This window comes from Guillardia theta (assembly GCF_000315625.1).
Source record: "Guillardia theta CCMP2712 unplaced genomic scaffold GUITHscaffold_50, whole genome shotgun sequence".
Lineage (NCBI taxonomy): Eukaryota > Cryptophyceae > Pyrenomonadales > Geminigeraceae > Guillardia > Guillardia theta.
Genome location: NW_005434624.1, coordinates 121677 through 143802, shown reverse-complemented (window position 1 = coordinate 143802; position 22126 = coordinate 121677). Strand labels below are relative to the sequence as shown.

The following is a 22126-nucleotide window of genomic DNA, read 5'->3' as shown; positions in this document are numbered from 1 at the left end:
TCCCCTCCCTCCCCTCCCTCCCCTCCCTCCCTCCCTCCCTCCCTCCCTCACTCACTCACTCACTCACTCACTCACTCACTCACTCACTCACTCACTCACTCACTCACTCACTCACTCACTCACTCACTCACTCACTCACTCACTCACTCACTCACTCACTCACTCACTCACTCTTTCACCTTCCTGGCTGTGAGTTCTGATCACCGACCGCCATTTAGGATCTCAATCTCACCATCCGGGCAAGGGATCCAAACCCTGAGGTAAGCTCCTTCCCAGCACCTGCCTCCTCCTCCCTCACGCTGCTACGTCCAGAATGTCGTCTCCATCCTATCGCTAGAGGACCCCGGGCTGCCAGACCTGCGCATCGATCCTCTTCAGTGCGTCCCACATATCAACGTGCCAAACAACCGTCTCAACAACCAGCTCATGGACTCGCAGTGCTCTGAGGGCTTCAGAAGATTGCAGGTGAAAATTCTCTTCCTGCCTCTCTTCCTCCTTCTGCAAATCCCTCGACTCAATCGGAGCAATCCTCCTTCCCTTCTCCCTCCCTCCTCCTTCCCTTCTCCATCTCTCCTTCTTCTCTCCTCCTTCTCTCCTCCTTCGCTCCTTCTTCTCTCCTCCTCATCATTATGCCCGACTCAATCTTCGCAGTGGACACCAGCCGAGGAGGAAGCGGGAAAGAGAATCCGGTAGGGCTGGAGGGCTCGAAGGGGAGGAGACGCTGACTGCGGTCTCAAGCGTTTGCTTCGTCGCCCGAGACGATTCCACCATGTGCTCCCAGCATCTCAACTTCCTCTTCAGCCCTGAGTCCCCGCTCGCCACGTCAGCAGGCTACTACAGCCTGCCCTACTGCATCGACCTCGACGTCGTCCCCTCCTCCCTCCAATGGCTGCCGCCCCTTGCTGGTACTGAGCTGGGGACTCCGTACTTTGCGCACGTGGGTTGCAAGAGCTCCTGGACTTTCACCTTGTCCGGGGGGAACTACACATCCGTCATAGCGCTGTCCCCGGACACGCAGCTCTCTCCTCAGTGGGCCCTGTCGGCGCTCCAAGTAGGCGTGACAAGCGTGTCTGAGCTGACCTTCGGGCCCGTCAGAGGTCAAGAGGGTTCAACCTTCCGCGTCTGCCTTGTAGGATCAGCAAGAGGGTACGGGATGCGGGGAGGGGCTGTCAGGGACATAGCCGGCATGCAGTACTCATCGTACCAGTGCCTGGACATCAAGGTCGACATGCCATGCTGGAGACTTGAGACGGTTACATTCTCCACAGGTCAGGAAGTGCAAGTACTGTACCAGCGAACACGAGACTATGCTCCTCCAGGTGCCCCCTCCTCCTCCTCCTCCTTCTCCTCCTCCTCCTCCTCCTCCTCCTCCTCCAGCACCACCACCTCCTCCTCCTCCACCACCACCACCACCTCCTCCTCCTCCTCCTCCTCCTCCTCCTCGCACTTGAACTCTCCTCCTCGATCTTGACGATCCTGCCATTGCAGATGAAGAGGTTCTCAGCTGAAACGAACTGGCTCCGACTGTTTGCAGCCAACGCAATAGACGACAACGACGAGCTAACAACGGTCCTCTTTGCAGGAGGAGGAGGAAAAGGAGAAGGAGGAGGAGGAGGAGGGCAAGGAGTGGAAAGAAGGAGGAAGTGAGAGAAGAGCAAAGGACGAGGCACAGGAGGTTGAGGAAAACGACTCACTTTTGACGTGCGACAGTCTCTTGAAGATCCTGATGTCCTCTCGACTCAAGGGCTGCAAGCTCTGCTCAACATCGGACCGATCTATCAGGTGATCCGCCACCTGACTCGTTGCTGGACCCTCGCGCTCATCTGTGGCCTAGTCCTCCTCCTCTTCTTCTCCCTCCTTCGCTCCCTTCTTTCCCTCATCTCCAACTCTCGCTCAGCCTTACCTTCCATGTGCTCGGCTAACATGTGCCTGTCAGCTCAAGGAGGGAGAGTCGATCTTCAGCGTCGCTGCGAGGTTTCAGACAACAACCAAGGTGAGCTAGCTCCTCGCCTTCGGCCACCCTGCTGGGCCTGACGCGAAGATCCGTCAGAGCATCTTGAACTTGAACCCGGACTTTCAAAACGTCGACATGCTCAAGGAGGGGCAGGACGTCTGCCTTATCCCCTGCTCCATGTAACTTTAGCCGAGGCAGACGGTCACGGGTGACGGTGCGTTCCGCCTCAGTCCCCCGCGCCGAGTGACTCGCCGACCCCCGGGGCCCGGCGGCCCGGCCACCCGGGCCGGGACGGGGCGGGTGGCGGCCGGGCGCCGCACCAATCATTCAGTGACTGCCGTGTAATAGTAGTATTACCACATACAACACCGTGGCTGAGCCTGGCTGCCGCCCGCCGATCATCATTGCTGGGGCCGGAAGGGCCACTGAACTTCAAGTGAGGGCGGCGGACAGTGAAAGCCTCCGCATTCGGATCCTGATCAAGTTTCCCTGAGTGGATGACTCGATCTCGCTCGGAACTCAGTAGCAGCCCCGGGCCGACGGCGGCGGGCCTGGCCCAGTGAGTTCGGGCCCGCCGGGCGGCCGGACTACCGTACCGTGATCGGATGGTACGGTGACTTTCAAGATTTGATCCGACCGTTGACAAGGTAGACTTGACCTGCTTCATTTTAGCCTTCGGAATTCAGTACCATGAGGAACATTTGACTGTTCAATAATGGTACTCAATTTGCTACCGAATCAAATGTGACCTACAGTATTATCTAAGTGAGTAAAGATAAATTATATTTTAAAGTTTTAAATTTTCCTTGAAAACCTTTTATCTTTTCTTGTGCCACCCCCATCATGGTTTATATAAGTAGTCACTATAATACCACCCCACCGGAGGCTATGAAAATTGACACATTCGTACCGGCAGCTGACCCCCCTAATTGACCTGTGGAACTCTGCAAGTACCCCTCATATCAAACAACCCCTACCCCCTTATTGTCGTGCCTCCTTGGAGAAAAAATGGTTTTAAAAGGAAAGTAAACACTAGGAAAGGGTAGGGTGGGCGGGAGAAATGCAGAATCCGACTGACTGTTTGACTGACTGACTGCCTGACTGCCTGACTGACTGACTGACTGACTGACTGACTGACTGACTGACTGACTGACTGACTGACTGACTGACTGACTGACTGACTGACTGACTGACTGACTGACTGAATTATAAGAAGGAAGGAAGGAGAGATGCAGATATTGACTCTAGGAGGGATAAGTAGATACCTCGAAATCGCAGGAATGGGTCGAGACTCCATGTCTGACTCGCTTCTGAAATGCCCAGGTATCTGTACGAGTGAGGTCAGTTTTGTCCCATCGATCCCCATCAGCGCGGTGCTGATGCAGGTATATGATGGAGGAAGTCAGCGAGACTTCAACCCTGATCGCTCTCTTCAGATCACAACAAAGCGCGGACAATCTGCTCTTGCTGAGATCAGAGCCGCCGCCGACCAGATTATCGCCAGGTAAGAACAAGAGCAGGAGGAAGAGGCAGTGAGAAAGTGAGAGGAGACGAGGGAGAAAAGTTGAATGCATGAGAGGGCGAGGGCAGGAACAGGGAGAAGCGGGAAATTTGTAGGGAGGAAGAGGATGACGTGAAGGATCGAAAGGAACAACTGCGTGTTGCCATGTCAAAGTGATGGGCATGAGCTGTGCAGGTCCAAGGACAGCCCACAATTGGTCATCGCTCAAGAAGGAACCCTCAAGGGAAATAAAGGTCGTCTGCAATGAGCTTTCCCCTTCCTTCTTATCCCACTCCCTTCCCAGACAACTTGTACGTATCTCAGAGGGGACAACCCAAGAGGATCTGGTCGGCCCAGCCGAGGTCCCGTCTTCCGACCTCGTTCCCAGCTACTCACTGAACTTCTGTTCGCAGGAGGAGCGAAGATTTCAACCCCAGAAGCCCTGACTCCTGGAGAGGGTTGAGCTCAGACAGACTAAAGCCTGCTCGTCCTAAGACGGCGTCGGATGCTGTGCTACTCGGACATGTCAGGGCAAGCATGTGGAGGGCACTGAACCGTCGGAAACCCTCCCTCAAGGGGACTGAGAGCATACCCATCGTCACCCTCGCCGTAGTCTCCCCGAGGTCGCAGAGGTCGCTCAATTCGTCGAGCGCCTTGAGGACGGAGGAGCCTCGTCCTCGCGCCAGGCAGTCCAAGTTCAGCCCGGCGAGGCTCGTGCGGCCAAAGACAGCAACTGACGCGACGAGGTTGAAGATCGGGAACCCGGAGGCGAGGACGGAGGCAAAGTCTCCACAGAGAAGAAGAAACGTCTTCGTGAAGGGAAGGAACTCGAACGAGCAGGGCGTTCACACATCGTGAGTCTGACCTCCTCTCACTGCTGATATGGCAGCGACTAATACCTTCTGCTGCTCCTTAGGGAGCTCGACCAGGTCATTGCGCTCAAAGAAAGTGTCCGCTCCCTCAAGTCTGACATCGAGAAGGCGATGTCGCGATGCAAGGTTTTCCCATGACCATTTCATGTCCAGCATTGAGCTCTTGCCTTACTTGCCGTGCAGGCGATGGAACAGAAGATGGTGAAGCAATCGGACAAGACTGACTTCTTCAGCTTCTGCTCTGGAATGATTGTCGACACACAGGTAAGAATTTTTCTCAGCTCGCAACAAATCCTGACTTCGGTGTCAGATCGGGGTATGGGAACCAATGTCGTCACTCAGGTTATCATACCTTGGTGAGACATGAAGAGGTTAACATCGCACAGATTGCGGCTGGAGGAACTGCAGAAGTACTGCCAGAAGAACAAGCTGGAAGTGGAAAGTTTCAAACAGAAGGAGACCGCAGCCTACAGATAACAGCATTAACATGTAACTTTATGTAATGTAAATGAGCCATTACCTGTTCCTTCAGATCACCACACCCCACACAAAGCTTATGCTCAACACAGAATTTCATTTTATTTTCACAATTCTGACAGCATATGCCTCAATAATATATCTAGATCATTTACTTCATCTTGGCAGCCTCAGCACGAAGTCTCTGGAGCTCCTCAGCAGAGATGGTAACAGTGCCGGCCTGCTTCTTGCCCTTCCTGGTCTCCTCGGAGAATTCGATGAGGGACTGCAGACGTCAGTTAGCAACGCTCTCGAAGTAACGCTGCAATGTGATCACCTTGCCAAAGGAGGGGTTGCCAGTCATCCAGCCAGCCGCCTCGGCGATAGCGAAGCGGCGCTCACCGAGAGGAGTAGAGGGGAACTCCTCGCTGATGGACAGGATCAGAATCATGAGAAGATCGGAGCAGGATGGGGCAGGAAAGAGGCCAAGGAAAGGAAGCAGAACAATAGAATAGCAATGCAACTCACATGTCAGAAAGAATAAGGAGCTGGTCCTCCTCATCGTAGATAGCAGTCTTATCGAGGGCTCCACCGAGGGACTTGTAGAGGGAGGAGACAACGGTGTCACGGGCCGGGTCCATGTTCTCACGGTCAAGATCGGCACGGGGTCTCCAGGCGATGAGGATAGGGGGCTTCCACAAGAAGGAAAGGACATACTCGAGTCCCTGCAGCTCAGATTACACGTTTTTCTCAAAGACAAACACGTCATCAGATGCAGTAGGCCGAAGATAGCATCAGCGATCAAAATGTTCAAATCACCTCACGGAAGGAAGGACCATCGTAAACAGGGGCAGCCTTGGCGACGAGGCCAATTCCAGGGGCATCCTCGGAAACCTGGGAGACACCGAACCAGGAAGGGGTGTCACATCCAGCCTGCTTGTAGGCAGCAGACCAGACGGGAAGGGCAAAGAGAGCCCAGAGACCAATCACCTAATGAATCAGAGGTTAGAGCGCTGAAAATCAGTCTTGATGATAATCTCGGTAAGGATATTATCAGATCTTTGTGATCAACTGGCATTGAGTAGTGACGTGTTGCACCACACCCAAACCCCAACCAGGTCATGAGACATCAAAAAACGTCAGCTCACCGAGGCGAAGTGGTTCTTGGGAGCAGTGAAGCCCTGGGCCTCGCCAGTAACCTCGTCGACGAAGGGAACGTTGGGCACAGCAGCCAGGAGGGACTGGGCACTCTCAGCAATGTGGTTCACGTCCATGGCCATACGGGGGGCAACGACGGTGGCTCTGCGGCTAACAGCAGCATTGCTCCTGAGGCCGAGACGAGCAGCAACGCCCGCAGAGGGGGCGAAGGCCTCGGTGGCGGGGGCGAGGAGGAGGAGCGCAGACGCAACAGCCGCTCGGCGTGCCATGGCGGGGGGTCGACAGGTACTCCCCCCCCCTCCCCTAATTAACCCCCCGAATCTCGTCATAACTCGTCCCTACCCCCTTCGTGAAACGTCTACCCCTTGTAATTCGTTGATTTGTACTTTAGAGTACCCACCCTTACATATAGCAAGGACTACCTGTACCCCATCAATCGTACTACCCCGACCCTTGCCCAAGCGCTACCCCCCATTTTGTCGAAAATACTTGGGGTGGTATGTGACTGAATTGTAGTACCCCCTTGAAATCCATACCCTACCCTTCTTGAGTCCCTTCAACACCTACCCTATCTCAGATACAAAGTAGGTACCCTACCCCTACCTTCATGCTTCTCAGTACCCCCTAAAACATTTTCATCCTGCTATCCTACCCCCCTGGTGGTGAGATCGGGTTTATCACCCCCCCTTGTGAAGAGCACCCTACCATCCGTTTCAATCAAAGCTTCATTTCAGTGAATGACCCTCTCACACCTCTATGAGCAGGGAAGTACCCGTACTTATGACTATTCATGGTTGAGAGAAGACCCGGTACTCTGTCATCTACTCAATCTACCTACGGGTGGTCACTAGGGTGAGGGAGGGACTGAAGGGGAAAGATGGGTGGGGTGATAGAAGGGGTTGTACAAGTGACGTCTCATCATTATCGATGGGGTTGGGGGGTGGGGAGGGTTGGGAAAGTAGGGTGCGGGGGTACATAACATAGGGATGTAGGGGGTAGAGGACAAGTATATAACTTGTCATAGTGTAGCAAACTTGAGGGTGGGTCCTGTTGATCAAAAGTCATGACAGTTACACATGAATAACTGCCACAACGCCGCGGCGACGCCGGATCGCCGGACTCTGACCGGCGGCGTATCACAGGCCGATAGCCGCTGTGATCAAGTTGGCTAGTGGCTAGTGATGCCAACTTAGCAAAGTGGTCGGAGATAGCAACGGGACTTTCAATATCGAGTCAGCTCGGACGGCACTGACCGTTTGACTGAGTCACTGCCGTAGCATGCCGCGGGCCCGGGCCCATCATCATCCGGGGGGCCGACCCGGCCGGGTCACCGGGGCCGGGCGGCCCGACTCCCGCCGGCCCCGGGCCGCCGGGCGGCCCGTGACTGCCGAGGCGGAGCCCGCCGCCCCCCCCCGATGCCCCGGCGGCCCGCACGGCCCCGCGGCGGCGGGCCCCCGCCGCCCGGGATCGCCGGATGGCCCGGGGGGGCCCGCGGGCGGGGCGGCGCCGTACTACCGGGTACTACCAGTGGGCCGGGCGGCGGCCCGGCCGGCCACAGTGGGGGCGGGCCCAGCGCGGGGGGCCCAGCGGGCCCGCCCGGGCCGGCTGATCCGACATAGCCGCTTCGACCCGCCGACCGTCACGACGGTACGAGCCGGCGGCGCGGGCCGGCCGAGCTGCTTCAGTGCCCGCAGGCATGCCGCAGTGCCGCCGCTTAGTAGTGACCGCTGTCAGTGTACGGTAGACCGTCGACAAGCCTGTGACAGTGTCACTGCCAGTGTTCAACACGGTTCGGTTGATACTATCGGCTGGAATGTCACAGCCGGTACCCGGCGTGGACCGTGTAGTGACGGTCACTTACTAGGCCGGCCCGCCGACTCGGTCATCCCGGGGATACTTGCGGCTCAGCCAGGATTCCGTCGAGTGACATCGGCTGAGTGTACTGCCACGTTGGATGCCCACCGATGCCAGATGGGCGAAAGGAGGCATTGATGGGTAAGTAGTCTAGGAGATCGCGAGACCGTTGTGGTCCGACGGGAGGAGGTGAATAATGAGTCACAGAGCTCATCCATCGTGTGTTTTATCTTCGACGTAGAAACAGGGTTCATTTGAGCTATATTCAGAGGCATGGACATGGGCTCCTTGAAGAGTCGATCAGCGACCGGACGCATTGATCTCTGTTCCGATGAGCCGCTGCCGGTATCTTGATTTAAGACAGTACGACAGTGCAAGCTTTGTTTGAAAGACTCAACTCTCTACTGTATCTTTCAGCTCGCAGCACATGATGGGATGTCGCAGAAGCAGCTCTGAAGAGGGTTCGCTCCTCTGAATGCCTGAGAGTGCAACCCTCCCGTCGGGGATTCAGCCAAGAAACCATCATCACACTGATGCCAACGGATTCCGACATGTACATGACAGAGCGACTGGTGCAGACTTTGTCCACCAGTCACAATCCAAGCTGGCTCGATCGGAATACTATGGCGGTATGTGGAATGTATTTCATGATCGAGGAGCCCTTGCCCGCTATACGGGTACTGTGGCAAACCCTCGGAGGGCTGTCGGGGTTTTCGCGCAATGTCATAGCAGTCGATGCTTTCAAGCGTGACGGGAATACTCTGGAGTCGTTCGGGGGTCTTATCATCATCATAAGCTGGTCTCTGCGTGAGCGGATTCTGGATAAGTTTGCCTCCCATTGCTGGAAGGCAGCAGCGCGGCAGGAGGGACACCAGCACAATCGTCAGATCCGTTACCAATGGGCAGCAGGCGAGTGCACAAGGCGACATCATCAGATCGTGCTTCTGTAACCTCATTCCTCTGCGCACAGGGGAGGAAACGCATTTTCATGGTGCGCGCAACGTTTTTACCTCCGCTCGACAGACCAGCTGAAGAGACATGGCGTTCAAGTTTCGGGGCCCAGCTCGTGCCGACGGCAAGGTCTACACGGGAGGACCAGCGTTACTGAATGAGAGAAGCCGACTGAGCAAGGCGTTGACGGCACAAGGTCACGACCTCGTCCTCGTCCCGTGTTCCCCGTAGAGTAGCTTCAGAGTGGAGGATGCGCTTCAAAAGGAGAGAGGGACTGAGAGGCTTGTGTTGCAGCCGAACCAAGAATGAAGGGCCGAGATCATCTCCGATCTGTCAGAGGAGGTTTTCACTCGAAGGGTGTTGAAGATCCTCGATGTTACATGCGCTCAGGTGCTTTTCTGCAGCGCTGATGCGAGCGCCACCACTTGGGTACTGTCAGTGCAGAAAATGCATCCGTGGGAACTCACGGGCAGGAAGTTGTCAAGTAGACTTTGCTAAGTTAGGTGCGGTGAAGCTTGCTCAAGAAAGTTTCGAATCAAATGGCAGCGTCCATCGATTTCTCTTGTCCCTCATAATGATGACCAGAATGTGTTTAGCTATGTGACTTGCGTTCTCCCTCATCCTCCTCCCCCCAACACTCTTCATGCACACGATCCCCGTTCCCTCGCTTTATGCAGCTGCTCCATGCCAAGAGAATCCGGCGAGATCGCCGCCCTATGTTCGGCCATTGCGTCCAACCGCCTAATTTTTAGCTGCCGTCTACCTGCTCTCGGGCCGAGCCCTCGTGGTCCTCTGCCGCGGGTCTCATAGTGTGGAAGATGTCTCAGGTGGTCCGACATGAGCTCGTCCTCTGCAGGTCCTGCACGAGCTCAACTCGCAACTCCATGTCCTTGCAGCGTCGTAGCGGCGACATTCGGAGATCACCAGGTTTAGGTTTTCGGGGGGTTTAGTTACTTGCGGATCAGTTCGGACATGGTTGGAGTGCCGGTTTTCGCTGCCTCCTTCGTTTCCTAGTATTTTATTGAGGCGGGTTTGTAGGTTCTATCCTCCCCCTCCTTTGTTTGCTCCGGTTTGCCCTTCTTTTTCAGTCAATAAAGAGTTCGGACCTGACTTTTGTCAGGGTGGTGGAGGAAAAGGGGGGGTGGTCTGGAAGGGGGTGGTAGGTCGTTGAAGAGGGCACAGGGTAGGTAGGGGTTCTCTGCATTTTGAGAAGGGGTAGGGTGAGGGAATCGAAGGTACCCCTGAGGATGTGGGAGGCGGTTGTTCTTGCCATGGTCGCAGGTACGGTGGGGAAGCGGAGGGGAGAGCAGGTGGGAGCAGGGGAGAGCAGGGCGAGCAGGGCAGAGCAGGGCAGAGCAGGGCAGAGCAGGGCAGATCAGAGCAGAGCAGAGCAGAGTAGGGCAGAGCAGAGCAGAGTAGGGGACAGCAGGGGACAGCAGGGGACAGCAGGGGGCAGCAGGGGGCAGCAGGGGAGGGGCTGGGTGAGGAGGAGAGAGGATGGAGGAGAAGGGAGGTAGAGAATGGGCGAGTGCGTGAGCAGTGAGTCCGAGAGAAGGAGAAGGGACCATGGTTTTGCATGCCAGATGATAATAGACAGCATTCACAAGGAAAGGATTTCAGTTCGTGATGGCGAGCACAGGAATGCACATTTTGTGGGATGGTCATTTGTACATCATGCTTGTAGCGATACGCTCGTAAGGGCCGTTGGTGCAGGGAGCGTGAGGACTTGTTTTGGAGATTCACTTTCCACTGGAAGTGACTGAGCGGCGAGCTTCAACAATGGACATGTCCTCGTACCTGCAAAACGACAAGGTAGGGGAAGATGCGATGGCGGACGTCGACTCGGACTCCACGGACTGCTGTGATGTGGGAATTTGGAGTGAAGAAGGGTCGGACGCGGAGGACTGCATTGGGGACGATGCTTCGGCACGAGAAGAAGGATGCGCTCCGCATTCATCCGAGACTGAAGACGGGGGCATGCCGTTAGACGAGGAGGAACACAACTTCACCGAGCAGCCAGCAAGTGAAGGAGGAGAGTTGGAGTGTTCAGGAGCTGATGAGGCGGTTTGCGAGGATGGGCACAGCATGGAAGTTCCATCTGCCCCTGTTGCTGAGCAAGCTCCGGCTCGACGACGGGCAGATGGGCTCACCGGCTCGAACAGTTCAGACGAGTCGAATGTGAGCATGCGCCGATGGTACTCCTGGTGTTCTGCCCCCTTGCCGGCGAGGACAGAAAGTCAGAGAACAACCAAGGTTGCTTCAGGATCCAGGCGGTCAAGCTCCCTCTCCTCGAAATCGTCTTCCTGCTCTTCCACATCCGGCGAGAAGGTGGCGAGCAGCAGCTTGCTTGTCAAATTCCTGCTGAGCAACGACAAATACACCCCGATCCACGTGAAACTGGAGGTGTTAGACGTCAGATCACAAGTGTGCCTGGGAACGTTCCGCAAGGTTGCACCCGCCAACGTGAACGACTTCATCATTGCCTCGCTTCCCATCGAGAATGTGCAGGTAGCTTGCCGCCTCCACCATCGCGCACCTGCTGATGAGAGAGAGCTGCTTCCAGGACGCAGAGTTCATCTCCGAGAGCTGGAGTTTCGGGCTGGGTGATCCGGATGCTGTTCAGTCAAAGGGCATTCGATATTCCCTCCCTTTCAACGGAGCAGCTCGCCATGTCTGTCAGTCGTTCGGTCATCCTTCCCTCCCCCCCTTGATGCTTGCCCTGCTCACCCCGTGGACCTTGGCAGGGGGCAAGTACTCCCACCGGGGGCAGCTCCACAACAGCGTTGACTTCGACATGCCTGTGGGTCACCAGGTCGGGTTCCGCTGGCCGTCTTCATCCGTCCTGACATGCCCTGGAGGTTCGGGCGTGCCGCTCGGGGATAGTGATCGCCACCAAGAATGACAGGTCAGAAATTCTGATCTTTGTCTTCTCTGCTTGCAATGTTTCCACTCCAAACCCTTCTGGAGGCTCGCCGCTGCTCCCCTCCCCCATCCCATCCCATCCCATCCCATCCCATCCCATCGCTTTCCTCTCCCCTCTCCCCTCTCCTCTCTTTTGCCTCCCCTCCTTGTCTCGTTCTGTTTCCCATTCCTCACTCCGCAACCCCCTCGGCACTCTGCATTCAGCGATGAAGGAGGAGCGTCCAAGAAATACTCTGGCTCAGCAAACTTCGGTGAGGGAGGAGGAGAGCTCGACTGGTCGCTTGAGACTTACCCTTGTCTGCAGTTCAAATACTCCACTCTGACCACACCGTTGGCTGCTACCTTCATTTCCTGAAGGGCGGGGTCACGGCTCGGGTGGGAGCCAAGGTCAGGAGAGGGCAGGTGACGGTCGAGGCGTCAGCGGACTTCAAGTCTGTTGACCGACGGGCAGGTCATCGGCTTCATCGGCATGACTGGCTTCACCTCGAGGCCCCACGTTCACTTCCACGTGAAGAGGTGTGGGGACTTCCATGATGGCAGGGAGTGGACGACGGTGAGAGCTGGGAGGAAGCAGGTGAGGACTGATTGAATCCTCCAGGTTCCCTTCCTCTTCAAGGGGCCGACATCGCAGGGCCTTGTGCTCAACGCCGGGTGAGGCTCAGTTGGAGCAGGCCTACAGGTCTGACGCAGGTGGCTTGCAGCGCGTGGTACAAGAATGTCAACGGAGTCGCGTACTGTACCCATACAGGCAGGCGACAGAAGGTGAGGAGGAGGGGAGAGGAGTTCTGGTGGGTGAGACTTTACAATACAGAAGAGCAGCAGCAAGTAGCTCGGTGGGAACTATTCTTTCACATCGCCGATGCCATCCTCTCGGATAGCATATTGGGCTTCCGATTCTGGCAAGTTCGGCGAGTCGTAGATCTTGCAGACACGGGCTTCACCCTTTCCTTTCTTCAGGTCTAAAGTAAATAGTCAGCAAAGAAAAGGCTGTCTCTTTCCACTCACACAAGCGGGTGGTTGACGCATGTGCAATGATGTTCCCTCCGATCGGCTTCTTGGGGTCAGGGTTGAACGACATGCCGTCAACTTGCGCAACAACCTGATTCAAGCCTATCACAATAGCGCAGGGAGGAGGGGCAAGGATCACCTGGTTGGTTACCACTACTGCCACTCCAAACTCATCGGCGATCCTCTGCAGAGCACGCAGGAAAAGTGCGAGGTGCTGCTGCCTTGCTGCCAGCTCTCCTCGTCCCACATAGTCTGTCCTGTACAGAGCCGTGGCACTGTCCACGATCACAAGAGCATATCTAGATTCGGCCATCATGGCGGCAGCCTGCATCAGCAACTGCGTCTGGTGTTCACTGTTGTATGCTCGGGCATACGCCACGTTGTCTAGCACGTCATTGCCATTGAGACCATAACGTTCGGCGATCGCCATGAGCCTGTCAGGTCGGAAGGTTCCTTCCGTGTCGATGTAGAGAGCCTTTCCCTCCGCCCCTCCTGACTCCAGGGGGAGCTGGCAGGTGACGCACAGCTGATGGCATAGCTGGGTCTTTCCTGCACATAGAGAGTTGAGAGGGTGGATGTGCAAAGGGAGAGGGAAGACTTGCCTGTTCTAAATTCTCCAAACATCTCAGTGATTGAGCCCGTCTCGAACCCGCCGCCTAGCAACTTGTCCAACTCTTTACTCCCCGTGTGTATTTGAATGATCTCCTGTCGTTGCTTGTGGTATTCAGCGGCAGTCGTGAAGCCCATCGGAACCAGTTTCGCAGCCGCATCCTTCATTTTCTGCACCTTGCTTTCTCCCAGACCCTTAATCTTCAGCAGAGCACTGGAAGTCGAGTAGGCGACTGACTCAACCTGCCAAGGGGCATTGAGAGCGTGTCGGTCAAGGGGGGACTAAGCTACCGTCATGTAGCCTGCGTCGACAAGCTTCTGAAGATCATTGCGCGTGATTCCACTACCCTGGCAGAGGTTTCAGCTGATGCCGAGGTCAAGAATAGAAGTAGACCTCAAGCTGTGCGATCGGAATGGGACCACAATCTTGTTCAGACACTTGATCCTGTACAACTTGCTGTTCTGATTGGTGCACTGCAGCTACCGCCATCCTGCATCAAACTCAGCGCTTTTCCGATTATTCAACAGACAGCGTATTCAGATTTGTAAAGTCTATTGGCTGGTGCTATACTTCTATCCTGCCAATTTTCATGTATCTAAATGTCATCGCGATGGCTCATTTGACTGTACAGCCTACACATCACATAATCGTTGAATCCTTGTGTCTGTGTTCGGAAAGTGTATTGAGGACAAATTCACAACGTGTATTTGCTCTAAGATCTTCTCAACAAAAACCAGTTTCCCATGATCTATTCCAATTCTAAGAAATATTTATTCCTGTCCAGTGCTTTCTCGCTCTCTGAAACCTCCTCATCAATGTTTAGCACTTTGCTGCACCAAGGGCACATGCGCGGGAAAGGAGCATCAAGGAAATGAGCAGCGAAGATCATCACGGCAGAACATCGATATATGCAAGGAATAGTCCTGCTTGCGGGACAAAATCAATCAAGGCAGTAGAAAGGCGCTCCCATGGCTGAGAAAGGTAATCAATAGAGGTGCCTGCAGTTCAGGAGTACAGGCAGGAGAGGTTGCAAGTGCTGGAGGGTGGGAAGTCACAGATGAAGACGAGAGGAAGGCGATAGTATGGAGGATAGGAGAGAGAGAAACTGGAGGAGGAGGGGAGGAGGGGAGGAGGGGAGGAGGAAGGGGAGGGATGAAGAGCCAGACATGAAGGCAAGGGGGATACGGAGGTTTGAGCGTCGGAGCAGGGAGGGAAATTTGAATGTGACGATCACTAAAAACAAATATCACTTTTATGAATTTATATTTCAAACTTGTCCATTAATCTTGAAAAATGAAAACATAATTGAGGCAAGACAATAAAAATATTTGTTTTTTTAACCTCTTCCCCATCCTTTCCTTTATTCCACTTTCCCCGCCTTTTCAGCCTACCAGGAAATTATTACTCAAAACGACCGATCACCCTTTAGAGTCGGCCCTCATAACCCTCCGCAGGGACCACCCCGGAAGAACCACCCCACCTACCCCCTCCCCCTCATCATCTAAAAACTTTTAACTCCTTTACCCCCACCCTTCGACGCGTTCAAATCCTCACTACCCCCTCTATTCAGCACAAAAAGTACCCCTTTCTGCTCTTACTTCAATTCACAGGGGTTCAAGGGTACGACCAATGTACTACCCCTTGGGAGTGACCAGTATACCACCCCTACCCACTGAGATTGACTCTATACTACCCCCATCCCTGAGTAATGTACCCCACCCCCTATCGAAGCAGGGTTGTGTAATAGCCAGGAACAGGTCCCGTGTGCTTGTCCTTACCCTGTAAGCTACACCCCTCCTTTCTACCAAAAATTTCAGTACCGGTAACCACTTATACCCCCTGCTTGTCTTGTGTACCCGTCCTGATATCATGTTGATAACTTCACCCCTCCTGATTATTTCATAACCCTGGACGGTAAGACCCCCCAAAAGTGGAGTAATAGTGGGGGAATAACTGACGAGGGTAGTCATGACTGCGATTATCCTGAGGTGCTCAAAAAGGTGGGTACTTGGGTCTGAAAGAGTGGGTAGGTTTTTAATAATTTGAATGTACAGATGGGGTACCAGGGGCATTCTCAAACGATGAGAAATAACTATCTTTCAACATTTGACCATTTGACCTTCGTACCAGAAATCGAATTCGAAAGGATATTTTTAGCCAATGATGACTTTATGATCTCGAAAAGAATCTATTTCGAAATACTAATAACTGTAACAGGAAGCCACCCCCACCACACATAGACACTTTAAAAAGGACGGGTAGTTGGATAGCCGTGAAATAGCCGTGACCAGAGCGCAGGCCAACCCCGCTCCTGCTATGCACGCCAGGAAAAATCAGCTTACCGATGGCCCCTTGCTACACGCCTCTCCTCCCTCCCTCCCTCCCTACCTACCTACCTACCTTCCTGTCACCCATCTCTTCCCCTCTTTCTCTGTTTCCAATCTCTCTTCCGTTGCTTCTACCTCCTCCTGGCCCCCTTTCTTGTGATCGAATTTCTCCTTTGGTTCCCCTTCCCCACCGTTGCTTGTCTTCCTCGCTTCACCATTCCCCAGCCCGTATCTCTCCTTTCCTTCTCCTTTCATCCAGCTTCATGCTCATGTGCGGTCTTTCCTCTTGCCTCAATCCTAGTGCAGTTTGCTTTTACTCCCTCCTCTCTTTGCTCGCCCTTTGCTAGTCCCTTCCATTCTGACCGACCAATTCTATGGCGTTCTTTGTTATCTCCTCCGGGACTCCATGCTCTCACCATTTCTGACCTGCTCTCCTCTCTTCTATGATAGTCTCCATGGCTTATCGTAGAAGGGTCCCTGTCCCTCAAAACAGAAGTCCACTTCGTAGAATTTGAATTCGTGAGCATGAATCAAGACGTGTGTCCCTTGTCCCATAGAAAGAACTCTCCTGCTCCTATGCTCTATCATCTGGTACTATTGTGACTTATTTCCGGCCCACTGTTTGACCGATGAAGGGCACACCTCTGTTCATCGATAGTTGGGTTCCGAGAAATCAAGTTATTCACATGTTTTGTTTTCACAGTTGGTGAAGGATCACGAGTGTTGGGGCGCATGCTTCGCCCTAGTCGCTGATCGCAAGTAAGACAATCCGATGGCTTCGAAGCAGAAGGAAGCCATGTCGGCCACGCTCAAGTTCGGCGATGAAATCCTTCTGGCCTGCTCGGACGCCGGGGGGTTCCTGCATGGGGAGGCCATCATATCGAAGCATTGCTACATCGACCGCGTCAAGGCAGAGTATGACCCCTCCAAGACTGTTCATAACATACAGCACTGCGTGTTCAAGGTGACGCCGCGGTACCAGTACTCGGCGTTCAAGGCGTGCGAGAAGCACCTGAGGTTTACCGGGTTGACGAATGTAGACATTGACAACTGGAAAGTCAAGCTGGACCCGGAGGAGGAGGAGCATGCGGCTCTCATAGAATCGTTCGAGGCGCTGGAGGACGAGGCCGCGATCAACGAGCTCGACTGTGCGCGGCAGTCCGGGTTGGACGTGCTGTACGGGAGCGTAATCCAGCTGAAGCACTCAAAGAGCAACTTGTTTCTTACGCAGGTCAGGAACCGAGCATACCTGAACAGGCTGGCCATGGAGGTGTGCCTGAATGCGGGCAAGAAGGGCTCTTGGTGGAGGATCAAGTCGGCCGATGGGATCAAGGTAGATGGAGAGCAGGTGATTCTGGGGGACAGGGTTTACCTTGAGAGTGTGAGGTTCTACGACTCGTCCGTCTCCGTCTACACAGAAGAGGCGTTGCAGACGAAGGACCATGGCTCCAGCACGCTACACCCCTCCTGTGAGTGCAGGCTGGAGGTAAACGCGACCGCCTACCCCTCCAACTTCCAGGTGCGGCCCTACAGGACGTTCCAGACCACCTTGGCGGAGGATGAAGAGGAGGTAGAGAACGAGGAGGCCACAGCTCAAGTGTCCGGGCTCGACGTCGTGTGCTTCTACAGGAGGAGGGACGGTTCTTACCTTGGAGTGAACGCGGCCACGAACCGGGTGGAGTGGTGTTACAGGAAGAAAGGGGCTGAGGGAAGTAGCGATTTTACCATCCCTTCCTCCCTGTGGAGGATCCAGCCCAAGACCACGGACTTCTGTGGGAAGGAAATCAGCCTGTCCGGGCAGCTGGTGCTGGTGCAGCACGTGCTGACAGGCCAGTACCTGACGTGCGAGAAGAAGTTTGTGTCGCTGACGGTCAAGTACGCGAGCCCGAAGGCGCTGTGGACTGTGAGGCCATGGCAGCGAGCGTCGGGGGACGACGAGCTGGCTGACGGGGACGTCGTTTGGCTGCAGAACGTACACGAGAATCGTGATACAGTCTCATGGCTGTCGCTGCAGAAGAAGTCGGTGATGAAGGGGAAGGGAGGGGAGCCCAACGCAGTCTGCACACAGCAAGGGGAGTCGCCGGGAGACGAAGACGTGCTTGAGGTGAAGTCAATCACCAGGGAGAAGTCGGAGACGGTGGAGAAACTGATGTTGTGCAACTCGATCTTCAAGACCTGCCTGCTGTCGCTGCAGAGAGCGACGAGGGAGCTCAACGAGAGGCAGTTCCAGCTGCAGATGCGGCAGCAGCGGCAGCAGGAGGAGGCGGCGGAGGGGCAGGGGGAGGAGGCGGCGGAGGGGCAGGTGGAAGAGGTCATCTGTCGCAGCGCGAGCCTGGACAGCATCATGGAGGAGTTCAAGAAGGAGCTGGAGATCGCAGTGAGCATAGTGAACACGCTGTGCAAGTTCGAGGAGGAGTTTGCGGGGTCGGAGAAGACGACGCAGGAGTACCAAGACATCATCCGGGAGATCGGGATACTCAACGTGGTCATGTCGATCCTCGACGAGTCGGTGCTCAACTTCGACGTCACCCTGACCTCCCTCGCCTCCGAGCATCCAACAGCGCATGCTCTGATGCGGCGGCTATACGGCATGGTGGACTCGGTCTGCAACCGGAATCAGAGGAACAAGTCCGTCATGCTTAGCTTCGTCCCGCAGATGTCCAGGCACCTCCCAGCCGACGTCGGGTCTTTCACGGCGCTGGTGCAGGTGTACAGCAACAGCAGGGAGCTGCTGGAGAACCTAGAGGACGAGGTGTTCGAGGAGCAGGTGAAGCTGCTGAAGAAGGTGCGCAACTCCGTGACCGTCAACCTCATCATGGAGACCTGCTCCTGCGCCGGCGTCCCCATCCCCCGCAACCAGAATCGCTGGGCGCAGATGATCTTCGTGGACGCCCCGGAGCTCGTTTTCCAGACTGAGATGACAGGCAACGACATACATCTCACCAGCACTGCGGGCTCTGTCTCGCTCAGGATGCTGATGAGGAAGGGAGAGTCCAACATCTTCGCTGCCGGGAACGCGGAGTGGAGCTCGGGGAGCAGCAGGGGGGCCCAGCAGTTCTGCTACCACCTGCGGGTGCTGAAGCTGATGGAGACGCTGGTGGAGGGGAGGAACGAAAGCGTTCTCAAGATCTTCCTCGCATCTGCCGAGAGGTTCGGGGTCGAGCCCCGCCAGCTCCTCCTCATCGTCAACAACAGCACCATGCCCTTCTCCTACCGCGCCGCATGCTGCTCCCTCTTCGTTGCGCTCTACGTGGACCAGAACCCTCATCACTACATCCCTAGGATCACCACAACCCGCGTGTGGTCCCCTAGCAAGCCCGCAGACTACGAGCGCTTCCTGAGGGGGGGGGACACGGGAGGGGCCCTGCCCAAGACCATGCTCGACGAGTTCAAGTCGTGCCTGGCGGAGGAGCTGTCGACCTCGGCGGTGTCGGGGAAGAGCAACGATCACGAGGAGTACTTCCTGGTCAGCATCCTCAAGGCCATCTCGAAGCTGCTCGAGCTCGGGTTCTACCATGACCGCCAGGAGCAGCTCAACTGTGTGGAGATCAAACCGATCGCCTCCGCGCTCCTGTCGGTGATCAGGGCGGGAGACGGGAGAGGGCGAGACGGGGATGTGTTCGTGCGGGTTGACAGCGATACTCGGTCCTCTCGAACGAGGGAGACTAACGAGCAGCAGGAGTCCGGCATCGGTACTCCGACGACTGTGGGGGAGAGGCTGAGAAAGGAGGACGTGTCGTTCGGGCAGGTCCCCAAGAGGGCAGACAAGCAGCAGGTCAAGTTCAGCAAGGCATGGACGAGAAAGATGCTCTGTGTGCTGGCCTTGCTGCAGGACATCGTGGAGCACGAGGTCAACATCAAAGTCATCAAGTTCGTAGAGTTCTGGGAGCGGAGCCTCACCCACTCCCTGGGCTGCAGCTCGTGGGACGAGATCATGCAGGAGGTGGCGACGATGCACACCCCCGCGCCCAGCACGAGAAGCGGGAGGAGCGGGAAGGAGTCCAACGGGGAGGTGATGAGCTTCAGTCAGAGGAAGGGAGAGTCGCTAACAAGCTCGCTGGGGATCGGGAGGTACATGCTCGACGAGGGGCTGTGGAGCAAGGAGCCGCCGTGGATCGGGGAGGAGACGAAGGAGTTCTTCAAGGAGATCAGCGAGGACGAAATCATCTTGCAGGACTTCAGCTTTAGCAAGCTGGACTGGATGACATGCAGGTCGAGGACGGACGTCGTGCACGCGCTGTTCAACCTGATGCGGGTGAGGGCGCCTGCGATCAAGGAGAAGGCGTTCATGATCCTGGTCAAGATGTACAGCCAGTTCTCCTCCTTCTTCCATCATCTCTCCTCTGTTCACCTCATCTGCGACCCCCAGGTGGCCGTGAGATACTTCAACATTAAGAAGGAGTACGCCAGGCTGAGCGAGATCTCCAACTCCCTTCACGAGTTCTCTTCCGTGTCTGGCAGGAACACGCAGGACGAGGAGAGGAGGGTCTGCGATGAGTTCATCAGCATCCTCAAGCGCTGGAACGCCCCCCTCAAGAACGCCCACCTCCTCGCCTACAGCGTCGACCTCGAGTACGACTGCAAGCGCATCTTCTCGAGCATCGAGGCTGACGCGCTGCTCCTCGAGTTCCTCGAGCTGCCCCTCACCAAGACCACCAAGTCAGGTGGAGGTCAGCTGGACCGGATCAAGGACGAATCGCTGAAGGAAGTGGTCCTGCTCAGCCTCAACCTGCTCGGCAACTTGTGCCGGAACGACCCGAGCCTGCAGGAGCGGATGAGCAAGAGGGCTGGCCTGATCTGGAGCTACATGAGCATCGAGGACGTCCCAGCTGGGGAGTTGCTGGCGTCGATGGTGGGCAACCACTACTGGCTGATGATGGAGAGGAGCAAGCAGTGGATTGAGCGCGTGTTCTCCGACCTGATCGCCCGCTACAGGATGCTTCCTCCTGACTGGATGCTGCTGCTCCGCTCCCTCTGCACCTGCCAGGGGGTCCCATGGAAGGAGAACCAGCACCTCATCAACCGCCTCCTGCAGTCGCAGGACTTCCCTGTCCTCCACGCCCTCCAGGACTTCGAACCGACCTGGCAGGTCGACCAGACTGCTCTGTCCACCTCCGTGCACCAGCTCTCTTCCTCCATCTTGTTGGAGGAGGACGAGGCGGAGGTCGTCTACCTAGAGTCTCTAGAGCTCATCACCTCTCTCTGCGAGGGCAAGAATCCTAGCCCGCAGATCCATGCGTGCAGCCTGATGACAGTCCCGCAGCTGGTGGAGATGATCGCGGCGAGGGACCTTGACAACACCTTCACGCGCAAGGGACGGATCATCAGCGTGTCCAAGAGCAAGGCTGCGCACCTTCGCTTCCTCACCTGGGTCTACCTCAAGACTGACGTGGAGAAACTTTGGCAGGAGCTGCACTCCGACAGCAGCGGCCTGTTTGTCAAGCTCAGCACTGCCAGGACCTCTCTGATGGAGAGCATCGTTCAAGACCTCCGCTCCTCTATCAGCCTCCTCGGCATCTTCTCCGCCAGCGATCTGGAGGACCAGGAGAGCATCTTTCACGTCCTGCAGTACCTCTCGCGCGGCCTCCTCCCCTTCCTCGAGCTCTACTTCGCCGTCCCCAAGAGCGTCGCGACCCATCGGGTCAAGAAGGAGAACCAGGCGACTGTCAAGGAGATGTGCGTGCACGTGCAGCAGATCCATATCCTTGCCAAGTCCGCTTTCCGCGACAGGAACCGTCACGTCTACATCCACAAGGTGCTGGAGCCGGCGGTCAGGAGCTGCCTGTACGCCATGCAGACTGCGGACGGGCTGTACTGGGGGAACTACGACAGCGACCTCTACAGCGACAGGGAGGAGGCGAGGGCGAGGACGAGCAAGGTTTCTGCACACCACGCGCTGAGGAAGAGCTTCGAGTCGCTGACCGCAGACTTCAAGTCGCACATGGGGGTGATATCGCAGGAAGGAAACCTGTCGCTCATGGTCTCCTTCGACGATGCAGAGGAGGAGGGGGAGGAGAGCCAACCAGAACGCCTGCCCATCGGGAGAGACATCCTCTCGATCTGCAAGAACCGGTCGGCGGATGAGCAGACGCTGTTCGAGGTGCTGAGGACGATGAGGCTGAGCCTCTACCTGTATGAGCCAGCAGGAGCAGAGGAAGTGTCGCTGGCGAACCTTGAGGACCATCTGAATGACTTCAGGAAGGATCGCCCGCTGACGAGGTGAGAGAGAGGGAGGGAGATGGGAAGAGGGAGCGCGTGGAAGCGAGGAAAAGAGAGAAGGGAGGGGGAAGGGGGGGGGCAGGGGGAGTAGGGATGGGTTTTGTTTCATTTTAGCGTTCGGCCTTCTTTGAGTCGGAAAGGGCGGCCAATCTGGAGAAGAAGCTTGACATGGCGTTGGCGGTGAGGTGGATGGCGCACGAGAACGCATCCGGGGACGGCTGTTTGCTTTCGCCCTCACACGGTTTCTAGCTCAACAATTTGAAACTTACTACGGGAACGAGTCTGCTCTCCCCA

The 22126-nt window shown here is 55.9% G+C and overlaps 7 protein-coding genes across 7 annotated transcripts in view; 5 read left to right on the top strand and 2 right to left on the bottom strand.

Moving 5' to 3' along the window:
• Positions 1-2137, top strand: part of GUITHDRAFT_111145 (hypothetical protein) — a gene marked incomplete at both ends in the record, with an annotated part of 5158 nt that extends 3021 nt beyond the window's left edge. Inside the window, 9 exons of the mRNA XM_005829698.1 lie at positions 219-260; positions 313-465; positions 652-689; positions 739-1222; positions 1269-1319; positions 1489-1569; positions 1711-1782; positions 1937-1993; positions 2051-2137. Coding sequence (XP_005829755.1) covers positions 219-260; positions 313-465; positions 652-689; positions 739-1222; positions 1269-1319; positions 1489-1569; positions 1711-1782; positions 1937-1993; positions 2051-2137 — 1065 coding nt within the window. The remainder of the gene's footprint in view (positions 1-218; positions 261-312; positions 466-651; positions 690-738; positions 1223-1268; positions 1320-1488; positions 1570-1710; positions 1783-1936; positions 1994-2050) is intronic.
• Positions 2138-3183: 1046 nt separating this feature from the next.
• On the top strand, positions 3184-4804 carry GUITHDRAFT_140933 (hypothetical protein; the record flags this gene model as incomplete). Its single annotated transcript, XM_005829697.1, has 8 exons — positions 3184-3294; positions 3340-3458; positions 3651-3709; positions 3760-3817; positions 3869-4309; positions 4372-4453; positions 4511-4669; positions 4736-4804. The coding sequence occupies 8 exons, from the start codon at positions 3184-3186 to the stop codon at positions 4802-4804; spliced, it is 1098 nt and encodes a 365-aa protein (XP_005829754.1).
• Positions 4805-4883: 79 nt separating this feature from the next.
• GUITHDRAFT_164016 (hypothetical protein) lies at positions 4884-6211 on the bottom strand (the record flags this gene model as incomplete). Its single annotated transcript, XM_005829696.1, has 5 exons — positions 4884-5069; positions 5121-5211; positions 5312-5508; positions 5603-5773; positions 5932-6211. Coding segments are annotated over 5 exons (853 nt in total), but the record flags the coding sequence as incomplete, so codon positions are not given.
• A 2207-nt stretch (positions 6212-8418) lies between these two features.
• On the top strand, positions 8419-8745 carry GUITHDRAFT_111142 (hypothetical protein; the record flags this gene model as incomplete). The annotated part of the gene is made up of 1 exon (XM_005829695.1): positions 8419-8745. One exon carries the CDS (start codon positions 8419-8421, stop codon positions 8743-8745), a length of 327 nt encoding a protein of 108 aa, XP_005829752.1.
• Positions 8746-10525: 1780 nt separating this feature from the next.
• GUITHDRAFT_140931 (hypothetical protein) lies at positions 10526-12323 on the top strand (the record flags this gene model as incomplete). Its single annotated transcript, XM_005829694.1, has 7 exons — positions 10526-11254; positions 11310-11558; positions 11605-11651; positions 11873-11919; positions 11973-12070; positions 12120-12221; positions 12267-12323. 7 exons carry the CDS (start codon positions 10526-10528, stop codon positions 12321-12323), a joined length of 1329 nt encoding a protein of 442 aa, XP_005829751.1.
• A 185-nt stretch (positions 12324-12508) lies between these two features.
• Positions 12509-13636, bottom strand: Rad51 (Rad51 recombinase recA; the record flags this gene model as incomplete). Its single annotated transcript, XM_005829693.1, is given in 5 exon segments — positions 12509-12627; positions 12674-12767; positions 12816-13220; positions 13232-13528; positions 13577-13636. Coding segments are annotated over 5 exon segments (975 nt in total), but the record flags the coding sequence as incomplete, so codon positions are not given.
• Positions 13637-16718: 3082 nt separating this feature from the next.
• On the top strand, positions 16719-16997 carry GUITHDRAFT_61678 (hypothetical protein; the record flags this gene model as incomplete). Its single annotated transcript, XM_005829692.1, has 1 exon — positions 16719-16997. A coding segment is annotated over one exon (279 nt), but the record flags the coding sequence as incomplete, so codon positions are not given.
• Positions 16998-22126: the final 5129 nt, after the last annotated feature.